This window comes from Pholcus phalangioides, unplaced genomic scaffold (genome assembly GCF_987345545.1).
Source record: "Pholcus phalangioides strain wild (caught in Gottingen) unplaced genomic scaffold, Ppha-v1.0 ptg000009l_1, whole genome shotgun sequence".
NCBI classification, from domain to species: Eukaryota; Metazoa; Arthropoda; class Arachnida; order Araneae; family Pholcidae; genus Pholcus; species Pholcus phalangioides.
The window spans coordinates 49874185-49898889 of record NW_028301602.1 but is presented as its reverse complement, the minus strand read 5'-3'; the positions used below and the strand labels follow the sequence as shown (position 1 = coordinate 49898889).

At 36.2% G+C, this 24705-nt stretch overlaps 1 protein-coding gene across 1 annotated transcript in view; it reads left to right on the top strand.

The window, feature by feature from the left end:
* Nucleotides 1-786: 786 nt before the first annotated feature.
* The window catches only part of Dlish (Dachs ligand with SH3s), a 121235-nt gene continuing 97316 nt past the window's right edge, over nt 787-24705 (top strand). The window contains exon 1 of the mRNA XM_089236472.1: nt 787-1115. Within this exon, the coding sequence (XP_089092598.1) occupies nt 1067-1115 (49 nt within the window). The 5' untranslated portion in view covers nt 787-1066. The remainder of the gene's footprint in view (nt 1116-24705) is intronic.

The window sequence follows — 24705 nt, the reverse complement described above, 5'->3', positions numbered from 1 at the left end:
CAAGCCAAAAAGAAAAACCGACCGTTTTCTTACCTACGGTCATTCACTCATCGCCATTTTTCCATCCCAATCGCAGAACCGCAAATGATCCCGATCCTAATTTCTTGCAGAAATATGGTCAGAGCAGGAATAATGGTAATTTCCGTAACGATGATGATTTTCGTTTCTTTATAATCATCATTAATCTCTCCCATTTTTTGTCGTTTTCACTGTTTTTTTTGCGAAGAATATATTTCAACTCAATACGCTTTTCCCATCATGTGCAGAGAAATATGTTTACGTACACAAGAAGTCCCCGTTAGCGTTACGCATAGTCATAGTTAGGATGACCATACGTCCCGTATTTCCCGGGACAGTCCCGGTATTTTCTGTTTTTGTGGCCGTCCCGACTTTTTGGCAAAAGTGTCCTGGTTTTTCCCGTATTTCACACGAAGCCTACTTGAATTTTTATTCCTTATTGAAGTCAAAGATTGAAATTATTTTTCAACTCATAAATTATTTTATGATAATTACAACTATATATGGGAATATTAATCTGCCATATTTGCCTTGGTAAACTTTTTTTTTTTTTTTCGTGGAATACATTTTAATCCACTGCAATTTGCAGTAATGCATCATTTCCCGCCATTGTGATTTTTCCGTAATTTCAACAATATTTGGCAACCGTGTTTGGTTTTGGCGTCGCTTTTGGCGATAATTGGTGATGTCCCGTATGTCTCTCGAAGAAATATGGTCAGCGTAGTCATAGTGTATATTATATTTGCGTTCAATGAATTGGTCTGTCTCGCAAATTCCGCAGGGGTTGCTTTTCCATCCACCTCTCTTCTCCCTCTCTCGCGTAACCGAGTGAATGTGCCCCATGGGCAGCATAAACATCAGCGGTCAACGTAACAACCAAGAATGTTGCCCAATGGCTGGTGTGTGCAGCCTAATAATAATTTGCGATTTATTCTCCCGCTCGATTGACGTATTGCGTTGAATTTCCTAACAATAGTAACAAATTATCATGGTTGTGTCATGGTAAATATTGGCGGTGGTCGTCCTCCTTCTGCTGGCTAACCTTCAAATGGCGTTTCTGTGCCCCGTAAGGATACGCCGAGGTAACAGAAAGAAAGGTAATTATTTCTCAATTTAAAGTTATCTTTTTCTCACATTTTTCTTTTTCCTGTCGATCGGATTCCCCACCTCCCGAAATCAGTGGTTATGGAATCTAAATTCGATTGTATTTATACACAGAATATGTAGGGGTTGTTAATAGTCCGGGACGACAAATTTGAGGAACGAGTGCTCAAGAAAATCGCAGAAGAGCGGTAAGACAATGACTGCCTAGAGAGCAAAAGATGTGGTCAGTGAGTCACCAAAAAAAGTGACCTACAGAGCAAGGTACCAGATCAGTCAGTGATCAAAAAGAGGGACCTAGAGGGTAAGATACCTGATAAGTGAGCGACCAAAAGAGTGCTTTACAAATCTCATGTCGCCGTGGAGACTTAAATATTTATAATAAAGCCTATTTTTTTTTTTTTTTTTTTTTTTGGTGTATGATGATTGAATTAAAATGTGAAGACAGCACAAAATTGTCAGAAATTATGCCAGCGTGTCTGCTAGCATGGAAAAGGGTCCCTAAGTTTTGGATAAGAATTTTTAACTGGTTTTGTTGTGAGGAAAATATACTGTGCCTATGAAATTTTGCTGGGGCTTAGTTATTTTTTCGATTTGTAAAGCCTTGTTATGGATTGTAAGCATAGGAGCAACAAAAAGAGTGACTAGAAAATTTCCAAAGACTTTGTAGAAAATTATTGAAGAGAAGGGTTATGCACCTCAGCAGGTGTTTAACGCTGACGAAACTACATTATTTTGGAAGAAAATGCTGCAAAGAAGTTAAGCAAAAGAAAAAAAGCGAGCTCATGGTTTTAAGGCAAGTAAAGATAGACTTACTATGTTATTTTGGGCAAATGCGAATGGACCCACCATCATTTTCAAATCTTCGAATCCGTGAGCATTGAACGGAAGGATAAGCCAAAGCTCCCAGTATTTTGGACGAACAGTGGACTATGAAAACACTTTTCCTGAATTGGTTTAAACGGTTTTTCGTTCCGGAAGTCAGGAGGTACAGTACCTTGATAGGGAATACATGCTATTCTCAAAGGTCTTTTGATATTGGGTTGACCAAGGAGGAGTTAATGCAGTTGACTGGTCCTGAAACTGAAGCAGCACCAGATGAAGAAGATCGAGATAAAGAAGTAGAAGTTCATCACAAGTAACATAACGGAAGGGAATTGCAAGCTCAAGTCGGCAATAGACTATTTTCATAACATAGATCCCTCTATTTTACGTTCTTCACATGTAGAAAAATTAGTAGAGGAAGTCTTGTCAACATACTCCAACATACTTGATGATATGAAGAAGAAGACACGGCAAATATAAAAATCACAACATTCTTTCAGAAAACATTGCCAACAATCGCTGCACCCTGTTTTACTTTCCCTTCTACCCCTGCATCACCCTGTTCTTTCTCATGATGTTCAATATACGAGATATACAATAAAAAAAAGATGGTTTCTGTTATTCGCGGATTTCCGTATTCGCAGTCACTCCCGGAACGTAACCCCAGTGAATACGGGGGGCTGACTGTATATTTATCCTTGAAAATATTCTCCGGAAGGACTACTTTTACAAATCACTGGAGAATATTCTTATCAAAAATAATAATTATTCTTATTTTCGAGAATATTCTATTAATATTCTTATTATTCAAAAAGTCAAATAAAAATGGCCTAAATATAATTTTTTTCATTGAAGAAAATCATATTGGTTCATTCAAGTTATTTATAATCCTTCCAGAGTATATTCTCCTTGATGAGAATATTCTTCAGTTATTTATAATAGTAATCACTTCCAGAGATTATTCTCAAGAATATTTGTAATAACATGCATTATAATAAATAATCTCTATAAATAACTTCAGAATAATTCTTATTATTTTACAATAAGAATATTTTAAGAATAAAACTGGCAATTTATAATAGGTCCTTCGAGAGAATATTCTCAAGAATATTTCTCTGTTCCCATCTCTCTTCCCGTCAAGAAGACAGGAAATGTTGAAGTTTGTAGCCCACAATATTAAAGTTAAGAGAAAATTAAACCAACGCACACGGCTGAATTGCACAACTTACTAGGAAATGTGAGTGATACAGAATTTGTATTCTGTATCACTCACATAGGTGTATTTAAGAAAACAACTGTTCTCTCTGTATCTTCTTAGATTGAGGGTGATTATATAGGAATAGCTTCCTTTATCAATTTTGGTTTAATTTTTTATTTTGAACTTATTTCTGAAAATTTATCTAACTTTAATTTTTTTAAGATTTAAAATATGTATATATATATATATATATCCTTTGTCAATCAACTTTGAGTTTTACGCTTTGCTTTGAACTAATTTCTGAAAATTTATCTAATTTTAAATAACTTTTTAAGGTTTTCATCCAAAGATTTCTAAAATCTTTATAACCAAACTTTTGAAAGCTCTCATTATGATCAAGAGAATATTCTGAAAACATTCTCAAACTAAAAGTTGTGATTTGCTGGTGATTATACCAAAAAATGTTTCGTTGTAAATGTTTCAGGCAATGAAAACTGACTTATATTTCATAATATAAAAAAATTAGTGAAAAAATTTAAATTATTTAAAAGAAAAATGAGAATATACACGATTATTTTCCAATTTTTACATCCAGGAAAGTATTCTCACCTCGCATCTCTCAACCATGTTGGTTTTAACCAAGCGTTTTTTTACAAAATAACCAGTCTGGTTTTTCTCAAAAAGTCACATAAAAATGGTCTAAATATAATTTTTTCCCCTTGGAGAAATATCATATTGGTTTATTGTTAGTTAAAATTTTTGTTCTTACCACATTTTCTATTCTTGGGGGGAACATTCTTATTGTATGAGGGTTATTCCCAAAAAGTTTACATTCCATATTTTTGAGATGTAAAATTCAAAGTTAAATTTTCGAAATAAAATTGATCTCAAATTACAGCCTACAACTTGAAGTTTAATATTTCATAAATATTTTTCACTTTTATTTCATAACATTTTATTTTTTGGGTTTTATGACTGAAATGATGGATTTTGTCCACTCTGTTATGAAAACAAATATCGCTGTAAAAAATAAATATTGTTATTTCTGCTGTTCAACCCCTTGTTGCGTACGTGCGATAACAAAACATGAAAACTGATAAGCGAAAAATATTTAATCAATTTTAAAGATACTTGTTCCGATGAATTTCCTTTCATCAAACGTTCCTGCAAAAGGCTGACTTCTCTTTTTGTGAAAGTTGTGTTAAGGGCAAACATTGGTCATGTCATAAGACTGACATCATCACCCATGTGAAATCAAAAAAACATCAAGCAAATGTCACAAAAGTCAGTCTTCAAAAATCGACTCTCTTCGCCTTCATCTTCCGATGATTTTGGGGTCATTCGTGCAGAATGTTTATTCACATCGTTTCTGATTGAACACAATATTTTGTTTTCTTTTTAGATCACCATTGAAGTTTTTGCCTCTAATTTCACTTGTTTTTTGCGTAGGGATTTTATTCCCACGATTTAACTTAACTTCCATGTGTGTAAAATCTCTATTTTAACTTCGATTTTTGAGTACGGATTTAATTCTTTATGCTTTAACTTTTATGTGTGGAGAATCCCTATTTTATTTGGAAAAATCTCTTTTGTATTTGTTAGGATGTGGTTTTAGTATAAAATATGGGTCCATGCAAAAATCTCCCTAATTTTCATTTTCAAAAGTTGGCAGCTATGACAGTGTAAAAAACAAACTATAATATAATGAAGCTTTTGTACTTGAACAGGTTAGCAAAAAAAAAACTTCAGAAGAATTATTTACAGTCTAATTATAAAAATTTCTGACTAACAATTATAATTCTAGAGGTTTTATCCATCTTTTCTTCTACTGATATATGGAAATGGAACAGAAGTATTTTTAAAAAGTTATCAGTATATTACGTATAATTTATTCATGGTTTACTCTCTTCTACGGTGGCTAACTATAGAGATCCAACTGTATGCATATATTATAAAATATGCTGAAAATGATTAATTATTGATTAAATAAATATTGATCTTTATTAGTAAATTAAAAACACTTACTCTACATATTAATTATCAATAAAAAAATGAATGAAGGCTAATTGTATTTACAGGGTTTTTACCATGTCCTGGTAAAACCCAACTCTGATGATGACTGGCTACTTAAATAACATACTTTCAAAGTTTCAAAAAATTGGGCATCAAGTTAGCTTTTTTTTGTAATTAATGTAAATTTCCAATTTATTAAGTTTCTACTTAATGTAAATTATCTTAGTTTAATTAAAATAATTAATAATTATAATTTTGGAAAACCTCATTTACCATGTGACAAAAAAATTTGGAGAAGAATCTTTTTTTTTCTATTTTTAAAAACTTTATTTCTTTTTATGGTCAGGGAAAAAAGTCAATTGGAATAAAATTTCTAAAAATTTCATTTTTGAAAAATCACAAAAATCAGTCTATTGAAAACAAATTTTAAAAAATATGAGTTTTAAAAAAAAATTACACTTCAGTTCCCAACCTTAGACCTTTTAGTTCCCAAAAACGTTCATTTCATCATGGCGCCTACTTTCCTTACTTTTTGGTAAAATACACTACTTTTCTTACTTTTTTGCCACAAATCCTATGAACAAAATTTGTGTAATTGATTTTAATTGAGCAGAGAATCATTGATATATCACTAAATATTACAAATGTTGGAATATAACAAAAGTGTATGAAAGAGAAAAATGTTGACAATTTCGGGAAAAATGGTTCTGGTCAGTCATTGCTACAAAAATTTAGCACAGTTAAGTGTCGATTGGAGAAATGCCGCCACAACACTTCATCTTTTTTCCTAAGGAGAGAAACAGTTCAAGAAAAAATAACAGTACAGTGGCTGTACATGCGAGTTTAAAGCAAGCTCCGTATAACACATATCAAGTTGATCTACATCATTATTTATTGCAAAAAATTTTATTTTGCCAATTTGAATTTTTAAGCAGGCTCCACCATCACCAGTCACAAATCACAATATTTGAAAGATTAAATAAACAAAACACTCAAATGACAGTCAAACCAACCCTTCTTGCCAGGGTGAATTTTTTTTTTTCCAATTTTTTTTAAAGTTTTGATATCAATGTGATTAATATATGCAATTAAAAAAGAAAATTGTGGTTAAATAGGTGCCAAAAAATAATTATATGTTATAATGAGTAAATAGATGCCAGAAAAATACAATTAAAGTATTACTATGTCTAAATAGGTGCCAGAAACAAATAGAACATCACATTGAAAAGTTATGTACCAAAAAATCAAAATAAAGTGTCATTTGAGTAAATAGGTGCCAGATAGTATAGAATTTATATATACATTAGGCCTTCGATAGATTTGTTGTGGCCTTCGATAGGCTTCCTTTATGAGGAATATGGGGAATTCCAAGGTCTTTTTGGATATTTGTATTTCGGACGTACCACTGGGCTCTCACAAACCTTCTAAATATTCTGTTTTGGCCACGTTGAAGAATTTTGATGTTATTTTTGCTTGCATGAGCCCATGTCGGAGATGTGTAAAGTGATGTTGGACGAAGAATAGATTTAAAAAGTAAAATCTTGTTTTTGATTAAATGTTTCGCTTGCGGGAAAGTTATCTTATTGTGTGAGTGCACCCATTATTTTATTAACTTTATTACGTGCATTTTTGATATGATGTAAATGTCAATGTTTTGTCAAGTATGCAGCCGAGATACTTGCAAAACGGGTCTGAGAACAAAATTATTAATATAAATTCTTCTACTTCTAGGAACGTTTTTACAATGTGTAAACCATGCAAACTTGCACTTTTCCTGATTTAGAACGACATCCGAGTCATTACACCAGTTATGTTATCAATTGTTTCTTATAGGTTATCGGCTGCTTGCATAGCACTTCTACTTCCACAGAATACCACAGCATCATCGGCGAATAGAGCTAGTATACTGTTAGTAGGTGCTGGAATGTCAATTATATGTATTAAAAAAGTTGGGGTTCCACCACACTTTGTTGGGGGACTGAAGCTCTTATTATTATTATTTTTTTTCTGATGTTTTATTCCAAACTTTGACCTGGAATGATCTTCCAATTACGTAATTGTAGAAAAAGATCTTCCCCAAGATCAGATCGATAATTTGATACTCAGTATGCCTAGGCGTTGTACGGACTGTATTTCATCGCATGGGAGACATACAATGTATTAACCATCATACCAACCATGTAATAGTAAGTTTTTGTAAAGGAGATATTTTTTACAATTGCTCCAGGGAGCAAAAATCGTAGTTTTTATGAATGGTATCATACATACACCATCGTTTTTGTTCTTTATCTGTTGTTTAATAAATGGGCTTTATGAATAAGTTACGTTTGTTTTGTTTCTGAACCTTTATTTGTCGGAGCTGGCATTATCCTCAATTTATGGACATGAGTGTAGTTTGGTGGCCATACAAAAATCATTTTCAGAGTACACCTGAAAAACCAGTGTATTAGTGGTTTTGAATTGTGGTGCAATTTCACATTATTTCTTAAATGGCTTCAAGATTTTGCAGATATTATTTCCCCAGTTTGTCAGTATAATGGGGGGAATTCCCTTAGGTCCAGATGGCATTTTTTTATTAGTGTTTATGTTATTATTGTTGTGGGTGGTATTTTTCTGTAACATTGTCTTTTTTATTTTTCCGTTTGACTGTGATAAAGCCTTCATCATTTTCATTTCCTTCAGATTCCTTCTCTTTGTCAGATTCACTAATTTCGTGTAATACTTTTTTGCAATTGTTGTTTGACCGTTACCGTGAAACAGTTAAAGAGAGCACCAGACCCATTTTTTAGCTAATGGTCTACATCTCCATCATTGTGACCACTATTGGCGTGGTCGATTAAAGGACTTTGGATTACAACTTTTTTTTTTTTTTTAATATTTAATTACTGCAAATTTGCAGTTCCCCAGGAAAAGCTTATTTAGACTTATCTTGTCATTATTTTCTTACGCACTCTGTCATCGCACGTAGGATCCATGTTAGACAACTCGCCATATCGTCCATCTATATTTTTTTTTTTTTTTTTTTTGAAATTTTTTGAAACCTTTTGATTTTCTTTCCAACTTCATCCTGTATCATTGGTCCTGTATTTTTTTTCATCTCTCTTTTCAATATCATTCAATATCAAAATAATTCTGATATTTTTCACATTTGCCATTTTACCTTCAATTCAATTTTTATTTTTCATTAATTCTAACATGAAATACAATCATCTACAATTATCTTCAAAATTACAATATTATATATTATCAAAAATATTAACATAGATAATCGCATATAGCCGCATAATCAAACATATTTAATCTTCCATTTGATTATACATAATATAATTGATCTCTTACCTAGTGTTAGATCTATTTAACCCTTTACCAATAATTTCTCTTAATTGGTATATTAACTATTTACAAAATGAAAATAATTAGTGACAGTGGTTATATGTTTTACCAATTTTTTTTTTTTTTTTTAAGGAAAAAACCTTAAAATCCTGTCACCACTTACCTATTTACTGAACTTCCTGAAATGTGTCTCTATTAGACCTCCTTCTCTCTCTTTTTTTTTTTTAAACTCATTTCTGTACTGAGTCATCAGCACATTTTTCGGTCTTAGATGTCTCATTCTTTCATCATGGTTGTATGCAGCTAATTCTTGGAAATGTTCAATATTTGAATTTTCCAGCTTATTGAAGAAGTTTTCTGCTGTTCTTTTCACATATTTGTAAATAGATTCCACATTCAGTTCTTTATGTAGATCTATTACCTTAAAATACTTTGGTGCTCCTGTGAACCTTCTCAGAACTTTATTCTGAAACACCTGTAGTATATAAATATTTCCTTTTGAGGCATAAGCCCATGCTGGAGCCGCATACAGTAAGGATGGTTTAATTACTTGTGTATACATTAATATTTTGCTTTTTATGCTTAACTTTGTTCTGGGGTTGCAGAATCTCAAAATTTGATCAATATTTATCGTGGCATGTTTAATTCTGTTTGCAACATGTTTTTTGAAATTCAAGTTGTTGTTCATGTATACTCCAAGATATTTTATGCCTTCAGAAGGGTATATCATATGACCCATGATGTTAACAAAAGTGTTTGTGGGTAGAACTCTAGAAGAAAGCCATACCATTTCACATTTTCCTGGGTTTAACTTCGCCTTGTTGAAGTAGTTCCATTGTTCAATTTTATATATTTCATCTTGAACCATTTTTAGTGCCTTTTGTGGATCATCGTCTGATGTCATCAGAATTACATCATCAGCATACATACCCAGGAGTCCATTGGCCATGTTTGGATAATCATCCATGAATATGTTATGAATATATGGACCCAAGTTGGACCCCTGATTAATACCTGCTGTTATCTTTCCCACTCTTGATTTTTCTTCTCCAGTTTGCACTTGAAAGATTCTATTTGAAAAATATGATGCTAAAAATTTGATAATAATTGGTGGATATCCTCTGGTTATCATTTTATGAAGTAGGCCTGCTTGCCATATACAATCAAAAGCCTTGCTATAGTCCAATGCCACTGCTACTGTATACTCTTTTTTTTATTTTTGCTCTTTAAACATGTTCTATTACCCTTAGTAGTTGGTGGCATGTTCCATGCATGGTCTTGAAACCAAATTGTTCTATACGACCTAGCTTGAGTCGATTTGTAGTTTCCACAATTCTCATTGTTACCAATTTTTCCAACAACTTGGACAAATGCGGTAACAGAGCTATTGGCCTGTATGAGCTAGCTTCTTCTTTGGGTTTCCCAGCTTTGTGTATTACTTTTATTATTGCTTTTTTCCACATGCTTGGAAAGTATGTTATTTCCATGATTAAATTAAAGGCATTTACTATTGATATAATGACATTCGGTGTGACTAATTTTATGGCTTTTGATGTAATGTTATCGTATCCAGGTGACTTCCTTGGCTTGATACTTGCCATATTTTCTTCTATCTCTTCTATTGTAATAGGTCTGAATGCTATATTGTCTACTGGAATTTCATTTTCCAGAAAATCATTGACCTCTGATTCAGTATTTTGAACAAAATTATGATTTATAGTTCTATTTGGAGAAAACTGCTTTTCATAAATCTTGACGAATTCTTTAGCCTTTTCTGCATTGCTATACACTAAAACACCTTCTGAGTTTTTAATTGGTGGTAGTTTATCTCTTTTGTTTTTCATTCTGTGATAAACTTGGTATAATGTACCATCTTGTAGCAAAGCCTCTTCAAGCCATTGTGAAAATCGATTGTTTGTATGTTCATCAATGTCTTTTTTGACTTGTTTAGCCTTTCTGTTGTATTGTCTTTTAAATTCCAAATTCCATGTCCTTTGCCACATTTTACGTAATCTGCTTTTTTCCCTGATTTTATCTTTTATCCACATTGGAAGTCCCAGGGGATTTGGATGAGCAATTTTTTCTTTAGTTGCATATTTTACAGAGTCTAAAATTTGATTTGTTATTTTCTCAATCATTTCCTCCGCTTCTTCTTTTGTATTTTGATTTGGTATAAGGATTGGAGCCTGTTGTAATTTTTCTTGAAATTTCTTCCAATTGGTAATCTTATTCACAACCATTTTGTGCAATATTGAAAAATCCATAATTATTTCAACTGGCAGATGATCCGAATCCAGTTCATTTAGCACTTTAGGTTCCACATATATATTGAGTCTTTTGGATAACATGATGTCCAGTATATCTGGCTGATTTGTAATAATTCTTGGAAAAAAAGTTGGTTCTTCTGTTGTATGCACTTTATCCTTTCTGCCTCACAGAATCTTTTGAGTATTTTTCCTTGCCGATTGTATTTTTTGCAGCCAAATGAAGTGTCTTTACAGTTAAAATCACCCATTATTATACTTGTATGGTTACAGTCCATAATTTCCTTTAAGAGCCCAAGATCTATGGGATTACCTGGTGGTTTGTAAATGGCCGTAAATCGTATCAGTTTTTTATCATTGTACTCAATGCCCACTGTTATTGTCTCTGTGGTTGAGGAGCCTGTTGTGTTTATTTTTTCATAATTAAAATTATTTTTGATATATATCGCCACACCTCCTTTCCTTCCATCTATTTAGTCTTTTCTCACACAATTATAGTTCGGGATATTTGCCTGCCATCCTGGTTTTAAGTGTGTTTCGCTAATGCAACAAATATCTGTTTTCCTATCTATAAGTAATTCTTTCAGTTTTGCTATTTTATTATTAGTCCATCTGCGTTCCAGTGTATGACCTCTAAAGGTCTGCTCTCGTTGTTCATTGTAAAAGTACTTCTGTAATTTGCTTAAATGCTTCAGCAAGAATTTCTTTTTTTGCTGCATGATTTTGTGTAGCCAAAAATTTCCATATATATTTCATAGCTACTTTAGATATTTTTTCTATGATAAAATTAAAATTATTTATATTTTCTCCATCATATCTTTCCTCCTCCCATTCTAGTCTCCCCTTTACTTTTTCGTCTCTTTCCCCTTTACTGCTACCCTTGCTTCTGATGATTTTGTATCCCTTGCTGCTATTCTATCAGCATTTTGTTTTTCTTTCCTACGTTCCCAGAAATCTGCTTCACTGCCTATTCTTTTTTCAGCATTCTCTGCATTTTCTTGCTTTTTTTCCTGTCTTGTCAAGAGGTTCTTTTTCTTTTGCCAATTAGGATTTATCCACACTTTGTCATTTTTCATATTTGTTATATCTTTTCGATTCCTTTCCCCTTGTTTAATTTGACTTTGTGCTTGAAAATTGCTTGTTTTTGATCCCATCCATCCTGAACCTTGATTAGTTCTTATTGGGATTTTTGTTATGTTATTTGTGGTTCTTCTCCAATCTCTTGTTGTATTGTTTTTTTCCCCTTGATCATACATCCTCTGCCCTCTATTTCTTGGATTCATTTTGCATCCTGACCAAGCACTAATATGATCCCCTAGGCAGTTTGCACACGAACCTGGTCCATCCTCTTTTTTCTTGGAGCACTCATGGGTCATGTGACCTTGACCACATTTCATGCATCTAGCTGCATTATTACAGCTGGCCTGGCTGTGATAAAACCGCTGACATCGAAAACATTGAACTGGTCCACCACGCCTTTTAAATGTCTCTACTCGAACTGCCATGTTCAGAAGACTATCAAGTCTGAAAATTTTCTCATTGTTTTTGTTTTTTGGCATCTCAATGACGACCATTGGTAGTTCCTTTTTGCTCCTAAAACTCACCAGTCTATTTATTGAGTCAATTTCAAAATCCAGAGCTTCCAAGTTCTCTTGGATTATTTCTGTGATACATGAAACATGTATATTCTTTATCATTACTTTGATTGACTCTTTTTCCTTCAATTTGAAGCTATGAAACTCATATCCATTTGTATTTAGAAACGGCTTGACTTTTGCCCTGTCCTTGATACTCTCAACCTGCAGCACCCAGTCCCCTCTCCTTTGAATTCCTTTAAAACCTTTCTCACATATTTCATTAAGCTTATTTCTCAATGTAATCCAGTTTTCCAATTGAGTCAGATATATGTCTGGAGGTTTATATTTTCTCTGTCTGTTTTTTTTTTTTGTTCCTCTCTTTAGCATAGTCTGGAAACCATTTTGTTCTTCTCCTTCAGTATTTTGATCACTTTCATTGCTTGAGGATTCTGCCTCATCCAACTGTTTGAAAGAAAATCCAAATTTGGCACTACTACTTGATTTATTTACCTTCTGACTATCATTTTCTTGAAAATCATTACTGCTATGATTTTTTCCAACTTCATTGCTACTTTCTTCGAAATTATGTGCCCCAAGTCCAGAGTCATATGTTAGCTGTACTCTTCTCTTTTTGCTCTACTCAAGTTGTCTCTGCAATCTCGTTCACTTCTGTTGACTCCGTCCCTGTTTTGCTGGTTAAAGCCGTGTAGTTTCCCAAGGTGTGTATGTTTTCCACTATTTTTTCACTTTTTTTCACTAATTGTGACACTTTCCTCATTTCTATTACACTGAATATCAGTTACAATCTGATTTTTTTCTTTTACGAGACACCCTTTAATTTTTTCAATGTTACTTCTTTGTACCATAGTATATGAGAAGCCCTTTGGACTAAATACACCTTTAGACTTACCTGTTTCTCCCTCAGAGACTGACTCTGAGCTTGAGAATTGTACCTCTGAAATTACATTATCATCCTTAACCACCTTGGATTTTTTTCTATCTTTCTTACCTGAAGTTTTGTGACTACACTCATTTCTAAAAAATGTCACTACTTTGTTTACAAGATCCATTTGTTTTTTTAACATACCTTTACTATTAGATTCAGTACACTTATAATACAAATCAATCAACCTTCTGATCGTTACTGGATCACTGCATGTTGAACTTCCAATTGGCAATTGCTCTTCATATTGCCTATTTAATTCAACTACTAATGTTTGAAAACAATCAAACACAATTTCATGGAAATTATCTGTGTTCTGGTTTGTATACCTGGCAACTGTAATCAATTTTGCCCAAGCAGCCTTAACATTTACCGACGGCGAATGACAGAGTGCGCATACAAAATCCATTTCCATTTTAAACTATTTCCTGCCAAAATAGAAATAATCGTCGGGCGCTCTGAATAAATGCAACACTTACCCTTTTGAAGCTTGAACCCCATCAGCTCTCTCGATGACTCGCAGTCTCTATCTCCAAAACCAGGCGACACTAAACATCTCTCTCCTGGCGACGGCTTTCTTCGTTCCACGCCTTCCCCTTCTACAATATTTGCGACTTGCACATTTCTAACAAGAGGGTCCGGCCTTCCGCCTCAGCTCTCTGACGATGGATCCGGGTTTTTTCGTTTGAATTTAATCTCAGCTTGGACTCGTGTAGGAGGAAAAAATTTTGCGACTTTCTCAGTCAGCAAACACGACGAGAATCAATTGTTGTTCGATTTTCATTAATGATAAGAGGTGTAACTGGTGGTCCTGAACCTTTCGATGTACTGGCTCCAAAATTAATTGGAGGTTCAATAAGTGCTTTAATACTCTTATTTTTAGTGATTTTGGGGCGAGAAGTGTTCATTAAATTTTCATTGTCATTATTTTTGTTGTCATTGTTAGTGAGATTTGTTCTATTAGAAGCCTCTTGGCCAATTTCATTAATTTCTGCTTCACTTTGAGTTGTGTAGCTATCTGATGATTTATTGAAGTTATTTGAGCTTGTTGTGCATGATGAGCATGTGTTTTCACTACTCTTTCAGTTTTGCTCTTAGGGGGGAACTGTTTGTTTGACTTCAGCGTCACTATGAGCAATTTTAGGGGCTGTTGAATAGTCTTTACTTGTTAACTAGGAGTAGAGGCTTAGGGTCCAATCCGCACCTTCTCATGGTGCAGCCTGTAAGTAGCCATGTTTAACACGTGGTGAACAGACGCGGATGGGGTTCCTCCAACCCGCACTGGCCAGAGTGGAAGATTATGGCCAAAAACCCTCTAAAAAAGAAATATGAACTCTGTCAATAAACTAAGGCCCTGGACACTCAGCAGTCTGAGTGTCCCTGGTTATGGCAACAACCAGCAAGACATGAAGACAGAGGGTGCTAAGAATCTCTGGGTTGGACCAGGCTGCCGTAAGATGATGACCTTGCCCACATTTAATGGACGATCTCTTTCTTCAGAAAATCATTTGCAGGAGTTGGAAGAAGAACTGGAAAGAATAAATTGGGACATCTTAGGCATCTGTGAAATAAGAAGAAAAGTAGAGGAGAAAATCGAACTTGCCAGTGGACATGTATTTTACTACAGGGAAACAGATAATGGAAGAACCAGTGGAGTAGGATTTCTCATTCATAAAAAGTGGAAAGATCACATAGTTGAGTTAGATAACACATCTGATAGAGTTGCAAAGCTGGTTATGCAAATATCAAGCAGATACCGGATACAGATTATACAAATCTATGCACCAACAACAAGCTATTCTGAGGAAGAAGTAGAAGACTTTTTAGAAGAAGAAGAAGAAGAACTAGATGAGCTGCATAGTAAAGGAAACCATCATATCAAGATAGTGATGGGTGACTTCAATGCCAGAATTGGAGAGAGAAGAAATGGCAAAAGCTCAGTTGGAAGTCATGGTTACGGTGTACGAAACGACAGAGGAAACAGACTCGTCGAATTTGAAGAGAGCGAACAGTTATGTATCATGAATTCATTTTTTAAGAAGAAACCCCAAAGAAAATGGACCTGGAGAAGCCCAACTGGAACAACTAGTGAGATCGACCACATCCTATCTAATAAGAAGCATATGATCAAAGACTGCAGTGTTCTCAACAAATTCAATACAGGAAGTGATCATCGACTGGTTAGATGCAGAATAAGGCTTAACACTAGAATGGAAAGAGCAAAACTTATCAAAAATAGAAAAACTATCATAGATATGGTAAAGCTTCAAGAACATTGATATAAATTATTCCAGTTAGAGCTGAAGAACCAATTTGATTTGCTGTATAACACCACTGAAGATGAACAAGATGTCACCACGAGGAATAAAACTTTAACCACTACCATAAAAGAAGTAGCAAAAGAAAGACCGGAGAGAATTTCAGATTAAGAAGAATGACCCTAAATCAAAAGTGGAATATGCAGAATTTTGCAAGACAGTACGAAAGCGTATTACAGAAGATGTCAGGAAGTTCAATTGCGATATTGTAAAGAAAGCATTGGAAGATAATAGGAGCTTAAAATCAGCGAAACAAAAACTGTGTGTTGGGAGAAAGGAAATGTTTGCACTAAAAAGAAAAAAAAGGAAATGAAATCATTAGTATTGTTGAGGAATTTTATAATACTCTATACAAACATGAAGAACAGGATCGAGACAGAGGAAAGGGAGTAGAAAGAAAAGAAAATGAAGCCGAATTTGTACAAGTAGCACCTGTGCTGAAAGAGGAAGTCTACAAGGCTATAAGATGTATGAAAAAAGGCAAATTCCCAAGTGAAGATAGGATTTCAATAGACATTATTGAAGAAGCAGGAGAAGAATTTGCCAGTATGCTAGCTGCCTTGTTCACAAATTGTCTCACAAAATCAGATGTGCCTGAAGATTGGAATAATGCAATGATGGTTCTTCTTTACAAAAAGGGTGAAAAAGAGGATATCAAGAACTATCGACCAATCAGTCTCCTATCACTAATTTATAAAATCTTCATCAAAGTGCTGACATATAGGCTTGAATCCAAATTGGACGAAGCTCAACCAAAAGAACGGGCAGGATTTCAAAGTGGATTTAGTACAATGGATCACATCCAAACAATCAGGGAACTTGAAGAGAGACATAAGGAATATGAATTACCATTGTGTATGGCCTTCATTGATTTTGAGAAAGCGTTTGACTCTGTCTTCACATCTGCTGTTAAAGCTCTAGATGGAATCGTGGTAGAGAAGACTTACATCATTATCATCAAGAAAATATATGACAAAGCAACTGCAACAATTCGTTTGGATAAAGGAAAAGCATAAATTAAACTTGGAAAAGGAGTCAGACAGGGTGATACTATCTCACCAAAACTCTTTACCGCTGTTTTAGAAGAAGTATGCAGAAAACTGGATTGGGATAAAAAAGGAATTACAATAAATGGAGAGTTTCTCAACCATTTGCATTTTGCAGACGGCATTGTTGTTATCAGCAGTAATCCAGATGAACTAGAAGAAATGATACAAGAATTAACGAAGGCAAGTATTCAGGTGGGCTTGAAAATGAATCTGCAAAAGACTAAAGTTATGTTCAACCCATTTGTGTTGAAGAGGACAATCTTGCTGAACAACACAGAGATAGACGAAGTAGAAAGCTATGTATACCTGGGTTAAGAAATCACCATGGACAACGGAATCATTAATGAAATAAACAGAAGGATCAGGATTGGATGGAGCACTTTGGCAAAAACTGCGTAATTCTGAAGAGTCGCATGCCATTATGTCTGAAAAGAAAAGTTTTTAACCAGTGTGTGCTAACAGCACTGACTTATGGAGCTGAAACATGGACACTCACAAGCAAGAGGATACAAAGGCTACAGACAATGCAAAGGAGCGTGGAAAGATTTATGTTAGGCATCACAAGAAGAGACAGAAAACGAATCACTTGGATGAGGAACCACACAAAGGTATATGATATCAAGGAAAGAATCAAACGTTTGAAATGGAAATGGGCTGGACATATTGCAAGAAGACAGGACAACAGATGGACCACAAGTATTCTAGAGTGGTACCCCCGTGGTGTTAAACGTCCGAGAAGGCATCCCCATGCAAGATGGATTGACGAGTTCAGGTAAGTGGCAGGAGTCAACTGGATGGCTAAAGCATCAGATAGAGCAGAATGAAAAAATATAGAGGAGACCTTATAGCTATGTGAGCTGGTTTTGAAACATAACTATATTATTCGAAGCAGTAGATTAAACAATAAAACAATTATTTATTTACAAATATAAACGAAGGTAAAATAATACGCGATTCGGACGAGAGCAGGGACATGTACAAAGATGCGACCGGTGAATATAAACAACAAAAGCTCTCTGGCCAGACGGCCTTGACATTGTATTTTTGTGGTGTTGCCACAAAGACGAAAATAATGTTTTTGCAAGTGCTGGGAAGACACTACATTACTCCCCCTCTAGTGAACAGGAGAGAACGATTTGTAACGAGAAGGTGGTTTGATGAGTCTTCCAGAACGAGTCTGTCGTTGCGGTTCTGATCCATCAGTCTCTCCCGAAGTCTTTACTGTCGTGTTAAAATGAACCTTTTTCTTCGTATGAAGAGGTTGTGAAGTCTTCGGATGAGGTGCTTGATTTTCGTTAGGTTTTCCATTGACTTGAGATGAGTCGAAGTTCTCTGTGAAGCAGGGTTTCAACCAGTTTGTGGAAATGTTTTTTTCTTTGCCGTTTACTGAGAGAGTGTAATATTGGTCTGTCCTTTTGATGATTTTGTATGGACCTTCATACGGAGCTTGGAAGGGTTTTCTCACAGCGTCCGTACGAATAAATACACTAGGACAGGTGTTTAACGCTGAAGAGACAAAAAATGTGTTGTTGAATGCCTTGATGGCGGAGCTGGTCTAAGGTCGTTGAAATGGTCACGAAGATGTTGAATGAAATCGGAAGAAGATGGTGATGAGACAGATGTATCCAGAAAATCCCCTGGCAGTCGGATGTTCGTGCCGTAAACCATTTCAGCTGGGGTTGTGTTGAACTCTTCCCGGAACGTGGACCTTAATCCCAGGAGGACTGTAGGTAACACTCACGTCCACTGCTTGTTGCTGTGACATCTGATTGCAGCTTTCAGAGTTCGATGCCATCTTTCGATGAAGCTGTTGCATTTTGGATTGTAAGCGGTGGTGCGCCGTCTTTGGAATCTGATTATGTGTGACAGTTCTGTAAAGAGGTGGGACTCAAATTGGGAACCTTGGTCGGTAATAATGACACTAGGAACACCAAAACGAGCGATCCATCCATAGTATATTGCTGCCGCCACTGTGTCGGCTCGGATATCTGGAACTGGTATTGCTTCAGGCCATCTCGTGAACCTGTCGATCAAGGTTACGCAATACTGATGTCCTTCTGAAGAGGGTAAAGGACCGATGATATCCAAATGTATTTCGTCGAAGCGCTTGGAAACTGGTAGATAATGTCCCACAGGTGCTCTGGTATGCTTGTGTATCTTGGACTTCTGACATGTCAGACAGGATTTTGCCCATATTTTGCAATCTGTTTTGATTGAAGGCCAAACAAATTTTTTTGCAATAGTTGTGGCAGTAGCTTGGATGCCAGGATGTGAAAGTCCATGAACAGAGTTGAAAACAGTTTTTCGGAAGGACTTTGGAACATACGGTCTGCTTTGTCCAGTGGAAACATCACAGTAGATTTGTAAGTTGGAACCAAAAACTGGAAATTTTTGAAGTTTGAGACTTGTGTTTGAAAAAAGTATTTTGATCAGTTCATCGTCATCCTTCTGTGCTTTAGCCATTTCAGTGTAGTCCACAGTTTGAGGCATATGAATTTCGTCGAGTCTGGACAAGGTATCAGCTACCACATTGTCTTTACCCGAGATATGTTGTATGTCTGTTGTGAACTGAAATATGAAATCCAGATGGCGTATTTGACGAGGAGAAGCCTTTTCTGCTTTTTGCTGAGTAGCGAAAATGAGAGGACGATGGTCAGTGTAAAGTGTGAATTTCCTGCCTGCAAGGAAGTAACGGAAATGCTTTATTGTTGAATACGCAGCAAGAAGTTCTCGGTCGTACGTGCTGTAACGAGTCTGAGTTGGGGTCAGTCGTTGAGAGAAGAAGCTTAGCGGTTGCCAATCATTCTTGACTTTTTGTTGAACAACTCCTCCAACAGCCATATCGGATGCGTTGACCATTACAGCAAGTTCCGCATCAGGGGACGAATGAGCGAGAATGGTGACATCAATGAGCTGTTGCTTGGTTGACTCAAATGCTGCAATAGCTTCTCCAGACCACTCGATTGGAGATTTGTCGTTTTTCTTGCTGCCCTTGAGGTAGTCGTTAAGAATAGCTTGAGTTTTCGCAGCACTAGGAATAAATCGCCGGTAAAAATTGATTATTCCGAGATATTTTCGTAGATCTTTTACAGTCTCTGTTCTCTTGTAGTCTTGGATGACATTGATTCGTTCGGATGTTGGACGGATACCTTCAGCAGTGATGTGATGACCAAGATAGGTGATTTCAGGTTGAGCGAACGAGCATTTTTCGAGATTGATTACAAGACCAGCATCTTTGAGTCTCTCGAAAACTTGCCGTAAATGGATGTGATGCTCGTCTACATTTTTTGAAGCAATCAAGAGGTCATCAATGTATACGAAACAGAAGTCTAAGCCTCTGAGCACACAATGGAGAAAACGTTGGAAGGTCTGGGCAGCATTTCGTAGGCCAAATGTCATTCTGGTGAATTCGAATAAGCCGAATGGTGTTGTGATGGCAGTTTTTTCAATGTCCTCTGGTGCAACTGGTATATGATGATATGCACGAACCAAGTCGATAGTGGAGAAGATCGTGCAACCGTGCAAGTTTGATGAAAAGTCTTGCAGATTTGGAATCGGGTATCGATCCGGTTGAGTGATGGCGTTGAGACCTCTGTAATCACCACATGGTCTCCAACCACCGGTCTTCTTTGGCACCAGGTGTAAAGGACTGGCCCATGAGCTCTGGGAGGGTCTGCATATTCCTTGTTGCAGCATATAGTCGAATTCCTTTTTGGCAATTTGCAACTTGTCTGGAGCCAAGCGACGTGTTTTGGCAACAACGGGCGGGCCTTTCGTAACAATGTGATGCTCGACACGATGGGGTACAGTTCTCAGAACGGGTGATTCGTGAGTCAAACAGGAAAATTCAGCCAGTAGAATTCTGATGCGGTCGTCCCTGATGTCATGAGAAACAGTTGTCAATGCACGAGAAGGACCAGTGACGACTCTGCCTGATGAGCTAAGTGAAGTGACAGGATCGACGAGGCATCGGCGTTTGATGTCTACGAGTAATCCGAATTCTTTGAGAAAGTCCGCGCCGAGTATTGGCTTAGACACGTCTGCCACGATGAAAGTCCAGAGAAATCTTCGTCTTAAACCAAGATCGAGGTATAGACGTTCGGTGCAGAGAGTGAGAACTTTGGTAGAGTTTGCAGCATACAAGGAAAAAGTTTTGTCTGGAAAGGGTCGCCGATTTGCATTTACCGGTATCACGGAAACGTCCGCTCCTGTGTCGACCAAGAAATGTCTATTACAAGAGCGATCAAATAGAAAAAGACGACTGGAGACTTGGCTGGCATCACACGTCGTCATCAGTGATGCCCCGGGTCGTTTCCCTGATTAGATGAGCTGATATATGCACAGGGCTTTGTACATCTCCGGGCATCATCTCCGTAGCGCCTATGATACCAGCAAATGTCCTTTCCGCAATGGGTCACATCTCTGCTACTGCTCAGTTGAAATCGCGATCGACTGGTCGAGCGTTGTCGACTTTTAGTTCTTGCACCTCATTAGTTAATTTTGCGATCTGAGATGAAAGAGAGGTGAGGCATATTTCATGTGATGACTGAGACGCGTCATTTCCTGGTTTCGCAATAGTCATAATATTCGGATTCGCGTAATCACAAGTTTCGAGAATTTTATCGGCCATGTCGGCTAATTTTGACAACGATTCCGAGCTCACCGACAAGATTGCTTGCGCATGCTGTGGCAAGAGCTTCAGCCATAGAGAGTTGAGAATGTCGTCGCTTACCTTGTTAGCCGCGAGGTTTCTCATCTCCTTGAGCAGCTGTGATGGTCGACGATCGCCCAAATCTAAACCGGGGAGTAATTTTTTCATTTGGGTGCTCTCTGATTCGGACATTCTTGATGTGAGAGCCTCTTTCAGCGCAGCATATGGACGATCATTAGGCGGAGACATGACGATGTCACTGACCACGTTGAGGAGTCGTTGGTCCATGGCGCCGACCACGATGTTGTACTTAGTTTCTTCACTGGCCACTCTTGCCGTTTTGAACTGAGCTTCCAAGTGCACGAACCACAACGCTGGCGTCTCACACCAGAAGGGTGGTGGCTTGATTGCCACGCTGTCTGTTTGCAGGCCTTGCGTGGTGGATCCATCAGTGGAATCGGTTGCCATATTGGGCGGGTTCGAGTAAACAAGGGTCACCAATATATAGCTATGTGAGCTGGTTTTGAAACATAACTATATTATTCGAAGCAGTAGATTAAACAATAAAACAATTATTTATTTACAAATATAAACGAAGGTAAAATAATACGCGATTCGGACGAGAGCAGGGACATGTACAAAGATGCGACCGGTGAATATACTAGCGGCTAAAAATCCGACATTCCCTAGTGACCTCGACCAATCACAGAGGAGCGGGAATGAGTTACTCTCGAACCGTAAATTTAGCGGCGTAAACACTGTAAGAGAAGTGTAAAAATCAGATTGAAACCTTCCGAGCCGGAGAAAAGTTGAAATAGTTCCAGAAGGAAGTGGTTGGGCCGTAACTATAGACCGTTCAAGTATTACTTAAGTAAAATTTTATGGGTTTTTACCCCTCCCCAACCCCACTTGTCAGCAAAATCAAGTAAACTGGACCAAAACTTTCTAGATTAGTACCGTTATTGACCAAGGGGGCTTCGGCTGCCCTCCCCATTCTGGAGAGATACGCGGGTGGGGGATATAATAATATAATGTATACCCCCCTCGTGACCTCCAAGAGATAAAAATTGAATTTAAATTCAAATAATTTTAATGAAATATCGTATGAAAATATCTCTACTGTTTTCATTAATTTCTGTAAATTTAAAATGTTTTTTGAAAGCTTCTGATGAGAGGAAATATTTTACCCTGTACCCCCCCCCCTTTAAAGGTAGGTCCTGTGTAAGCTACCCCCCCCCCCCCCCCCGGGCTCTCTTTACTTCTCTTGTTGATCTGAAGCAACCTAGTAGAATAGATCGGGATTTATTAACTGCTGAGGTGAGCACCTCTACGAATCAACAAAACAACCATCAATTGCCATTGTGCTTTATAATATTTTACTAACATCTTTTGCCAGCAAAACTAAAAAAATAACTTTTTGATTCCTTAATAGTGCACATACATTTTGAATGCCCAGAAGAGCATCGATCAAGTTGGTTTCAAAACCCCTTTCATCTAAACAATAATCTTCAATGCATGGTTTGCTGAGCTGTTTACTAGTATGTGTAGCATATCTAAGTTCCCTGTGAGTTTCATTTCATTAAAATGTCAAATGTGGTCAAAATCTGGTCCAATTACTGATGCATCATTTTCCAAATCACATCAATGCTTTGATTAAAAGGATGAAAAATGATTCTATTAAAAATCTATATCAGTACGATAAATGCTCAATTAACAGGAAATTTTTGATAATTACGTCTTTAGTAGTATGAGATACTGTATTAGATTTGGTTGGAAATGAGGACAGGGCTGCAACTGGGGGAAAGACAGACGGGTCTGGTGCCCTGGGTGCTGAACCAGAAGGGGCTCTAAATTCACTCTTAAACTGCTTCCTCTACATGCAAGGGGCACCAAATTCACTCTTTAACTGCTTCCTCTATAAACAAGGGGCACCAAAATTCCAGCTTGCCCTGGGTGACAAAGTATCTAGTTGCAGCTCTGAATGAGGATACAGTACTGTATGAAGAAATTCGCTCCAGAATCACTTTTGTTTGTTGAAACACAATTTCCCATAAATTTCTATGGAATATTGTTTGATTTATTCCAGGTATGGCCCAAAATTTAAAATACCAAGTTTGTTTTTTGAAATACCAAGGAATGTTGTAAAGACGATAAAAACTGGCCAAACGCTAAAATGAATAGCTGTGAGAGCTATAAATGAGAATTTATAGGAGTATAAGATACAGATCTTTTTATTTTAAACTATGCGCACAAACACCAGCTTTATTCTGCTTAAGCCAGTGTTAACACAGTCGAGTGTGTAGGTGTCCCCCATCCATTTGTGTTTTGGTACATCTGGAGAAAAGATTACAAAAAAGGGGATGTGAGTAAATCAATGCTCTAGTGACATTCTGGCAATGATTAGCTTAAATTCATCTCATGATGCAGCTGATTTATGTCATTGCTTGCATTTGTATCAAAGAAAATGTTCATTAATCGCATCCGTTGGCCAAGGCAGAAAAACTATGAAAAAAAAAATTGTTAGCCAAAGTACTGTAGTTATATATCCTCGATAAACTGATATATTCAATTTTCTTCAAACCTTTGAATAAAGCCATGCCAATATGTTCTCATCCAAATGCTTAGATAATCTTCATTCCAATCCCTCCGTTCCTTGCTATTAAAAGCAAATATAAAACCCTATTTTTCCTTATTGGTGCTTACGTAATATTTGAACGGTTGTGAGAATAATAGAAATGCACAAATAATTATACACAGTGAGAGGGAAAAAATTTTTGAACACGAAATTTTTTATTAAGTCATATGTTATTGAATGACGTTTAACATAAATAAACAAAGTTACACACACTATGTCATAGTTCCATAGCCAATTAGAAATAAACATGATTTTATATATTTTGAAATTAAAATTTTTTTTTTAAATTGCTGCTTGTATTTCCATAGGTTGAAAACGCTATTTTTCATAGTATTCTGTAATACTGTGCAGATGCACGTGGTGTTTTGAATTTTTATGCATTATAGAATAAGCAATTTCCTGATATAGCATAGATGATCAGACCATCAAAATCAATATGAGATCACAGACATTCTATAACATTGAAGATAAACATATATATACAGTAGATAAACAGATATAAACTGTAGACTAAACAATTATTCTAACAGCTGAGAGGATAAGGCCATCAATAAGACATTGCAGAATCGATTCTACAATATTAAAAATAAACATGATCATGAATTAAATTTTTAATATTATGGACCCTGTTGCTCTGCCCAAAGAGACCTTTTTTTACCCTTTCAGTGGCAATCCTGAATCTCGTCAAACCTGATCTGCTTTATTTCTGTCATCCCGAAATATTTTGTCTTCTATAAAAATGCAGTGAAACTGTTTTTTTACAATAAAATGTTTTCCATT